The sequence below is a fragment of the Glycine max genome, chromosome 19, assembly GCF_000004515.6.
Source record: "Glycine max cultivar Williams 82 chromosome 19, Glycine_max_v4.0, whole genome shotgun sequence".
NCBI lineage: Eukaryota > Viridiplantae > Streptophyta > Magnoliopsida > Fabales > Fabaceae > Glycine > Glycine max.
The window spans coordinates 42,312,660-42,322,730 of record NC_038255.2 but is presented as its reverse complement, the minus strand read 5'-3'; the positions used below and the strand labels follow the sequence as shown (position 1 = coordinate 42,322,730).

General features: G+C 32.7%; 1 protein-coding gene and 1 long non-coding RNA gene across 3 annotated transcripts; one reads left to right on the top strand and one right to left on the bottom strand.

The window, feature by feature from the left end:
* Positions 1–1,118: 1,118 nt before the first annotated feature.
* On the top strand, positions 1,119–3,459 carry LOC100788456 (uncharacterized). Of its 2 annotated transcripts, XM_006603648.4 has the most exons (3): positions 1,119–1,840; positions 1,930–2,722; positions 2,962–3,459. In XM_006603648.4, the coding sequence occupies exons 2-3, from the start codon at positions 1,968–1,970 to the stop codon at positions 3,056–3,058; spliced, it is 852 nt and encodes a 283-aa protein (XP_006603711.1). In that variant the 5' UTR covers positions 1,119–1,840; positions 1,930–1,967; the 3' UTR covers positions 3,059–3,459. The 2 variants fall into 2 exon arrangements, with proteins under 2 accessions (XP_006603711.1, NP_001241512.1); NM_001254583.2 differs by lacking the exon at positions 1,119–1,840 and having other exon boundaries at positions 1,929–2,722; positions 2,962–3,407.
* A 1,133-nt stretch (positions 3,460–4,592) lies between these two features.
* Positions 4,593–9,526, bottom strand: LOC106797514 (uncharacterized). Its single transcript, XR_001386678.3, has 2 exons — positions 8,200–9,526; positions 4,593–4,910 (listed from the first exon to the last, which is right to left on the bottom strand). It is a non-coding gene; the product is annotated as an uncharacterized lncRNA (long non-coding RNA).
* Positions 9,527–10,071: the final 545 nt, after the last annotated feature.

Here is a 10,071-nt window from a genome sequence, read left to right as displayed (position 1 = left end):
TTAGGTTATATATAACGGTTTTGGGGTTTTTTTTCCATCCCTCTAGTCGTTACATATATCTCCAAATAGACACTCTAGACCGTTATAGTCAGCTAGACCAGTAATGTTGACTTGACTTTGGAATTGACCTTTGTTGTTCTAACGGTCCACCCTAGACAGAGAGTTAGTCAATGACTCTAATACAAGGTCAACATAAGACCAGGAGGATACAATATCATTACTCATATTACATGTATCTTTGTTTTTCATTCTCTTTCCTTTTTAATAAAATATAAAAGTAAAAGTAAAGTTAAAAAAAGCCAAAGATATGAATAATATTTTCATTTTAATCTTTAATAAAACCCATGATATAATTATAAAATGCATTTACATATAACTTTTATCATTATATATTTTTTATTATCATAATATTAGTGTGAAGGACCTAATTCAGTATCATTTTCTCCCTTTTATATATATATATATATATATATATAATAATAATAATAATAATAATAATAATTTTTCATTTAGTTTTTGTAAGAATATTTTAATTCAATATCTACAGTATGATTAATTCCAGATTCAATATCATCATTTATTGTTGTTAAACACCATACTTTTAAGAAATTAATATGATTTTACTGTAAAATGTAATAGTATTAATATGATAGTCAAACATAAAAATTAAAAATATTATTTTGTATTCTGAAATTTAATATATACTAAGACAAATTGTGATTTATTGAGATTGCACACAACTTCCTTGGTTTTTTTTTATTTACTTTACAGTAATCTTCTTTATAAGAGTGTATGGTTTAATATTTTTTAAATAGTTAATAATATTAAAAGTGTCAATATAATATTTTTTAAATAATTAACAGATTAGTGTATGAGTAGGAAAAATAATAGCTGGAAAATTTGGATGAAGCCTCAAGAAAATTAGTGTAATTTATTCTATATATATTATAACTTTGACTAACGATGTTAAAATAATACTCCATGAGGAAGATAAAATTGCTTTTAAAAAAATTAAGTTGAAAACAGTTTTTGTTCAGTCAAATTAGAAATAAATATCACATAATACACATGAAGACAAAAACATATTTTAACATATAAAGTAATAACGTTTGATTTTCATGCACACGACTCCTTTGCTTAATTGCTTCTCCTTCATTTAACTCGTGAACTGGCATATGAATCCAAACACGACTCTCTCTCTCTCTCCAAAGCTTCCCTCTTTTTTCTTCTCTTATTGATTGCTCAAAACCCAATGCTCTTTATTTAAACTCCCACACTTTGCACCATTAAAACAGAAAAAAAAAAAATCAGAAAAAAGACTTATAAGGAATAAGTGATGGAGAGAAGGAGGCAGGAATTGCATGTGCTTGGTAACCAAAACCAAACAAAGCCTTAAGAGTTCATTTTTGGGATGATGCGTTTTCTCGGAGACAGCATCAAAATCCAAAACTGTTATTTTTTTTTCGTGATCTCTTACTTTTCTGAACGCCACACAGATCCAATGGCAGAGCTGCTACTAATCACATGCATCTCACTACTTTTCCTCATTCAATATCAAAACTGACAAAAAAAGACAATTGAGAAGGCTATTCTGTTCAACCCCACAGTTTTCAGTTTCAGTTTTTTGTGTGTTGTTTTGTGAGCGTGTGTGTAACAAACAGTTACAAGTACAGAAGAAACATTCCCAGTACGCTACCTAGCTAGGCTTATTCAGTGTTATAACCAGGAAAAAAAGGACCTTTGCACTTTAATTTGCTGGTGTTTTTGGAAATAGCAGCCTGCATCCGTCAGAGTGGTTTTGTTATTTGTTAGTGCCATCACTCTCTATTAGCCATTTTGGGTGAGTTTTTTTCATCATAAATATTTCATTTTCACCATCCATATTAATTAGTAGTCCTTTATTCTAATTTTGAGTTGATCTTGGTTTAGGTGTTAATTTTCCTTGTGGGATCATTTTGATTTCACTTATGCTGCTGAGGAACAGATCAAGGGCAGTGACAAAGCCAGGTTTGATGGCTGATCACGGCACCCAGAATTCTCCAAATCAAAACTATGCTAAAACTATTCCTTCTCTATTTGGGTCACCAAAATTCAGAGATTTCACCAACAAGTGTCTCTCTTCAGGAACTGAGGCCTTAAGGAGCCCAACTTCAATTCTTGATGCCAGAGCATTATCCCCTTTTGCCTTTGGAAACCCATTTTCAACCCTTCCAAACAAAACCTCCTCACCAAACAGAACCTCCTGGGACAAGCCTGATTCAAAGGGTATTGGCCTTGCTCTTGTTGGTGCTCTCAAAGATGATGATAACCCAATTTGTCACAATTCTGAACCCAAGAAAGGAAATGTTCTGCTTAGAGTGAGAATACCATTTGAGTCTCAATTTCAAACATGTGTGGATGATTTTGGAATCGCCAAAACCAATGGTTCAAAGAACTCATCAGGGTCAGGAATTTGTTCAAAGGATTGTTGTGATTCTCCAAGAAGTGGTGGCGTTCTGTCTTGGAGTGCGATGGAGCTTTCTGAGGAATATACATGCGTGATATCCCATGGACCTATCCCAAAAGCCACACACATATTCAACAATTGCATTATGGTGGAGACATATTATTCTCTCCCCCCAAAACAAAACTCTCACTCTGCTGCTACCTCCGGGAATTTCCTCAGCTTCTGCTACACTTGCAAGAAACATCTTGACCAGACAAAGGACATCTTTATTTATAGGTACACAAACTTTTCTAATCCCAACCCTTTGCAATTTGCATTATTAATAATTTTAATCTTATTTGCCTTCTTGTGTGACTCTCTCAACCACAAGACAACAAAACTTAAAAGCCTTTTATGTACCCTTCCATGTTCTATTCATAAATAAATATCCCAACAAGAACAATACTTTATGATCTTCCTATGTATTTATTTATTGGTCTTATTTAAGGTAGTGAATTGAGTTGTTGTTTTCGCAGAGGAGAAAAAGCTTTCTGTAGCAGGGAATGCCGCCACAGAGAAATGATGTTAGATGGAATAGAAAATCTTGAGTTTGAAAGCAATGGTTATTCTTGACTAGATCATCACTTGCGTGCTTTGCATGCACCGTGGCCGCAAAGTCCTGCATTTTGAGTAGAGGATAATAACCAGAAAATGCTCAAAGTCAAATCCAAATTTTCCAATTCATAATGATTTTATTATATGACTAGGTAGCAGTAGTAGTAACGAGTTTACTAGTTAGTATTTCATTGTAATCAGTACAAGTTCCTTTTTTCTCTTTCTTTTTTCATCCCTTTTTGAAGAAGACTTTTGCTTTATTTCTTTTTTTGCATCCTCTCCCTTGCAAATAGAGATAAGAGAGGATGTTGTAGAGTTGGTTCTAAGTGTCAGTGGTGACTAATTTGATTGCTTCTTCTGGTTTTCACTACCATTGTTTTCGGGTGAAGCAGACGATCGATGATGTGTGATTGAAAACAGTGCCTTTCTTCTTTTTCTTTTTCTCTTTGAGTTTATGATAATGATGGTGCTGTGCCTATTGTCTTAGAAGGGGACCCCTTAATTATTTCTCACAAAGATTCCCTCCCTCCCTCTCTCTCTACAAAACTGACAATGACACAAAAAAATACATTTGTTTAGGTCCTATTCCTTACCCATTACTTCATTATCCAATTATTTAATTATTAGGTTGAGCTTGGAAACTTTGATACGTATAAACATACAGAATACCAATTTTTCAAACTTAGGGGGGGTTTAAAAGCCGTTTCTGATCAATTAATTAAATGACCAAAATTCTTATTCCACATCCTTACTCCTTTAGTCCTAATCCACAATAGTAATGCCAACAAATTATTATGTGTTCCGATCAGGCATATGTATAGTCAGACAACAAAAAGGTATGAAATAACTGGAGTCATCATTAAAGGAACGAGCAGAAGTAAATGGAGTTGAAAAGGCCAAAAGATTTATGTAACAAAAAGAAAAGGGCCAAAAGAGATGAGGTGAAGGTGTCCTAATGTCCTATACTCTGATAAGTTTTAATACGCTAGCCAGCTCCTTCCACTCTTCTCTTGCCCATCTTGGGTTTCAATGAACAATTAAATCATTGGCTTTACACAATTCTAGTAACTATAGTATGGGGGCAGGTGGGATAAGTGGCTAAGAGATCCCATATTACCCATTTTGAAGATAAATGACTTCCGATCGTATTATTTCCACCATTATGGAATAGAAAAGAAATATCTCCTTTATAGTGAAATTATTTTTTAAGTACATATATATGCATCTATTTTTAATTTGATTGAGAATTATCATAGTCTTAATTTATTAAGTAGGTGTTTGATTTAGCATCACATTTAAATATGATGCATATCCATTTCTAACGTCTAGAAAACAACTCTATATATAGCTTCTTTCTTCAACGCTTGGTGCACATTTGGAGTGTTAAAGTGAAACCAAACACACTTCACTGTTTATTGTATTTTAATTGTCATTGTTGTTGCGATTTTTGTGACAATTCTTAATGTTTTGGGAAATTGTAGATAAATATGATTACAATTGTTACTACGAAGTAGTTGCAATGACTCCAAAGAGTCTTATCTCAAGGTAAAAATTGCGGTTGTGGACTTTTTTTTAAAAAATCTTGGACCCATATTTCATGAAACATGAGTTTGAATCTTGTAAATGATATAATAATTTTGACAGTAATATATAAGAACTCTTTAAACCTAAAGACGTGATATGACCTTATTGAACTTTCGGAATTCCATTCATCTAAAACTTTATGTGACCAAAAAAAACATTTGCATTCATTATTTGAATAGAATCTAGTATAAACATGTTCTTCATCCCAGGTTGAGAGATAAACCAGAATTTCTTCAGATGATTAATGGAATATAATGCTTCCCGACCAAGAACTGCAACACGTGTCCTACAATGAGAAAGCAAATGGCAAACACGAGTTGGTGAGGTTTTCTGGAGAAACCAATCGATCGAGCAATAGTGTAGCATGTATATCTAAAAGACCAACAAACAGCAACCTTAAATTGACAAGTGCAGTGGCTGGTGAAGCATTAATAGAAGAAATTGACATGTAGAAATGCAGGGTGCTGCAACTGGGCCGTGTGTGTGAAAACTGAAGAGATTAACACAACAGAATTGGGACCCAAAAAGAACTAAAAAGTGCGCGTGCATTAGATGCTCAGTGGATGATAATAATAAAGAACAAACAAAAGGAACCTAAAGATGGCGACTCCTTTGGCATCTTTCAGTGTACTGACAGATGAGAAATATAAATCTATCGTTGTGACACCTTTCGAATATATCTATGACTATTAGATCGAAGAAGATGATCTCAAACGCTATATAGCTACGCATTTTTCATCAAACACAAGCTAGCCAAAATTATTGCTATACAACAAAACTCTCATATATATCACTTTATATATATATATATATATATATATACACACACACACACAAACACAAAAATTATAAATGAAGCGATAAAGTGTGAATTCGAAATAAAATATATGCATGTATTACTACGTATAACATTATTTAAATAATAAAAAAACTTGTACGAAGATTTTGACGCGCAAAGTTTGACGAAAGAAAAAACAATGGCCCAACGTTTTTTAATTTTTTTAGAATGAGATGGTAGGTGATTTTTTTATTAAGTATTAATGATTTTATTGCTGGTATATTGTTGAAGTTCTAATTTTGCCCGAATGTTTTCTACTATATATTTATATCGTAGATATTACAGCTGAATATGCGTAACATTATTAGAAGAAACGTAAACAAAGATTTTGGGGGCGTGAAATGATAATGAAAGAAATTTTCATTTATTTAAGGTGAAAACTTATTTTCATTTTTTTTAATCCCAATCCACTTAACTTTTATGTTCATGAAATTGACAATTTAGACGGCGGCAAAAGGGATGTCATAGTTGTACCGGATCATGGAAGGTTTTGTAAGTTACATTGCAGCTATAGAAGTCAAACTATGATTGGAGGTAGCTTTGTGGAATGGTGTCTAAAGTTTGGGGTTTGTGGGTCATAGGGGTTTCGGTAGAGGCTATAGGTATAGGGGTGTGATGTATGGAGTGGGTCAAGTTTGTAAGTTACTCGTTATAATCATGATTCATGATCACCCTGTTTGTTTGGAGTGGTTGTTTTTACTTTTAATGTGTTTATGGTCAGTTTCTTCATTAACTTTTTTTATTTAAAATATTTTTTTAATCAAATTAATAGATTGGCAATAGACAATTATCCTTTTACAAGTATACAATTTTGGATTTTTATAGGATGAGTTACTTGGGTTTTGGAATACTCATCTACTTATTTTTTATGAATGAATTATTAATTTATTATATGTTTTTTCATTTTACATCATCACATATAACAATTAGCCTAATAGGATCATCGGTGGTTCAAAACTTCTTTACATATTTCCTACTTTTTTTATATTAAAGGTGAACAAGGGCAAGGCTAAATCAACTTTGGCAGAATTTTTAATTTGAACTGAATAAAAACGATGAGTGAAAATGAATTTTCAAAATTTTTGTGAGTCAACTTAACCAAATCCAATAATAATTGAGTTGATCGATAATATCAGTTTACCAGATCAAGTATTTTTAAAAATGTATGATGAAAAGGTTGGGAAAAATTTAAAAATGTATCTTCTTTCTATATAAATTAGAATAATTATTTTGAGTAAGAGTGTTTTCAAAAACTATTATTTAAAGAGAGTATTTTAATAAGTTATTATTTTAAAAAGTTTTCTTAATCTTTTGATCTATTATTTTTATGTTTATTTTTAAATTAAATATTAACATTTAAAAAACTATCAATACTTAAAAATAGCATATTATCTCATAATATAAATTGTTTATTATAAATATAAAACATAATTTATATGTTATAAATATTTATTATAAATTTTATTTATAATTTATATATTTAAAAGTATTTATTGATCATATTTTTTAATTATATAAAATGAGCATTTATCTTGTGTAGCGCACAAATTAAAATACTAGAAAAAATTTAAAAATATTAATTCTTTCAAAAGATAAATCTAGAAAATAAAAAATAAATATAATTAAATATATTTTATTTAATAAGGTCGGATTGGTTGTAAAAATTTAAACTCAATAACCAATTTGATTACTTCAAGTTTGTTTCGTTTAAAACCGATGTGACCTTCCATAAAAAAAAAAAAAAGAAACAATATGACCTAACAATTTAACTCATAACTACCCGACTTTTCTATACGTACGTAGTTCCTTTTTATCAATGATCTCCTAAAACTTTATCACCAATTGGGGATTTGTAGACTTTCTCAAGTTATTTTTTTTTTTTCTGAATATTTTCCGAATATATATCATAATCTACAGGAGAAATCTGCAGAAAATAATTGTAACAAAGAAACATGTAAATTGACTAAAAGTACAGGACATGGTATAAAACTGCAAGGAAATTTACTTGCGAGATTTTACGAATTTATCCTACAAGTGTTTTGTTATAGTTGTCTTGCATGCATATTCTTTTAATAAGGAACTTGCAGCTGTGTAACGCCACTATCAATACTAGATTTAGGGTGCAATAACTCCTATTTTACGAACGGTTGAGCAGTAGCGTCATGAAATGGTTGAAATTTATATATGGATGAGATTATGAGGGGGGGTTGTATTTTTTGGTGAAGTGTTTATATTGAGTGTGACATATTTTATTGGGCGAGGGAGCATAAATGTTGAATATTTTTATTTTATGGACTGATTATGAAGTGTTGATCAAATGCGATTCTAAAGCAAATGATAAATTTCTCTTTGGAGGTATATATGTGTTCTAGCTAGCTAGATAATTCATGTGATGACTCATGAATTTTAATAGGGTGGCTGTAATTATAAATTTGAATATTGATGTTTTGTCTTTGGAACCGCATAACCTACGGCACAGGTTTTCTGAAATGTGAGAAGTAAGGAATGCTGCATTTACCTAAATAGAAGTGTTCAAGCTAGTGATAATGTGGACACGTAGGTTTTACATTATTAAAAGCTATTTAATATCAGAACATCAACCTTGACACGCCAAGTATGGATAGAATAGACTTTGCCAGGATACTTATCAGAACATCAACCTTGACACAGGTTATGTCCTTTCAGAAGTTCAGTATTGAGGGGACACTATTTGGGATCAGAATAGTGGAAGAAATACCTGACACCATTGAAAGTGAATGGCCGAGGATGCATGAGGATGGTGGTTGGGAGAAGGAGCGTATCCCTGAAGTCATTAGCAGAGATCCTAAGTGTTATTGTCACGAAGGAAAGGGAGTTCGGAGATGAAACAAGCATTGAGGCGCGAATTGAAAGCTAGTACAACGTGAATAGAAAGGAAGCAGTGCGGATAATGAAGCCAAAACAATAGCGTCAAGTTAGGGGCTCCAAGTGGCCACAACCAGTAAAGCCAGTCAAGTTGTGGGAGGAGGAAGTATTCAAACAAGGCCACAAATTAAAAGCCATGCTATCGTTATAGGGGTTATAAGAAAAAGATCAAAATGTCAAGGAAGCGGGAGATTCATGAACGCACAAGAGCTGAGGAGATCGATGAAAATGGACGGGTGGACGATGATAATTATTGGCAGACTTTGGCCAGCAGAAGGAAGAATGCAAAGAAAGGGGGCATCAAGAAGAGTGGGCCCAGTGGGAAAGACAAGGGAACATGTAGGACAAAGGCAGTATCTATGCCTAGTAATGGTTGCCTAAATACAGGGAGGCCGAGGAAGGATATAAGGTGGATAAAAATGACTTGAAGGGGGTAAGGAAAATTTGTGAAATTGCCAATGATATAGGGGTTGTGTTTAAAGGAAAAAAGGAAGACTTTGTGAGTAACTTGATCTACCTTGAGGAAAGAGACAACAAGGAGGCTGGAGTACATGTGAAGGGAAACAAGAAGAGGGGCACCACAAGTTGTCCATGAAGCTCTTATCATTTAATGTGAAAGGGATGGGAAGCAGGGTGAAATGGAAAGAAATAAGGAGAATTATCTCAAAGGAGGAAGTAGACATAGTGTGTGTGCATGACACAGATGGGGGTAATGAGTGGTGGCATATGTGTGGCGTTGTGTGGTGATGTCAAGGTGGAGTGGAGACACGTCCCAGCTGCAAATGATGCAGGTGGGATTTTGTGCTTGTGGGGAGAGGGCAATTTGATGTACGAGATTTTAGGGCAGATGTTGGTTTCCTTTTTCTGCAAGGCAATTGGAAAGGGGTCCAAAAGATCATTAATATCATTGATATTTATTCACCATGCACAATAAGTGACAAGAGACTACTTTGGTAGAAGCTTCTACAATTAAAAGGAGGTGTTGGTGAGGGCATGTGGTGTGTACTTGGTGACTTCAATTCTATAAGGACGATGGAGGAAAGAGTTGGGAGAGTCATCAAGGGGCAAGGGAAATAGAGGAGTTTACTAGTTTGTTGAATCAATGGAACTTATTGATACTCCATTGATAGAGAGGAAATTTTTTTGGGTGAGGACGGGTGGCAATGCTATGAGTCGGATTATAAGATAATGGTGTCACTAAATTAGATACACACGTCATCTAATGTTTTCCAAGACATCCTTGATAGATCCATTTGGAGTCATTGTCCTATTGCGTTCAAATACAATAACTTTGAGAGATCTGCTAGGAGCACCTAGCATTTTTGCTAATACATCCAACATAATATGTGAAATTTTGGTTGTCTTTTTGTAAGTCCAATATGGATCGCTAATCTGTAAGTTTCATACGGATTGCTAATCTGTATCAGGTTTACGAATTAGTAGTAATCTGTTTGAACCTGTGACTTTTGTATTATTAGCACAACATTCTAACCAACTGCACTAATAGATCAGTTATATTATAAAATAATTAATGTCGTTATATATAATACTAAAATTTCTAATGTATATTTAATGCACATGTAAATTTACATAATAAATTTTGTGATAATTAATTTTTATCTAATAATTAATTTTTTTACATTTATAAATTATAAATAAAAATCATAAGTTTAATAAAAATTTACATATGTAAAAAAATATCAAA

Bases quoted from the DNA above. Each gene is read 5' to 3' on its own strand.
- LOC100788456 (XM_006603648.4), top strand. From the start codon at position 1,968: ATGCTGCTGAGGAACAGATCAAGGGCAGTGACAAAGCCAGGTTTGATG. The intron at 2,723-2,961 runs GTACACAAACTT...TTGTTTTCGCAG, and splicing joins AAGGACATCTTTATTTATAG to AGGAGAAAAAGCTTTCTGTA.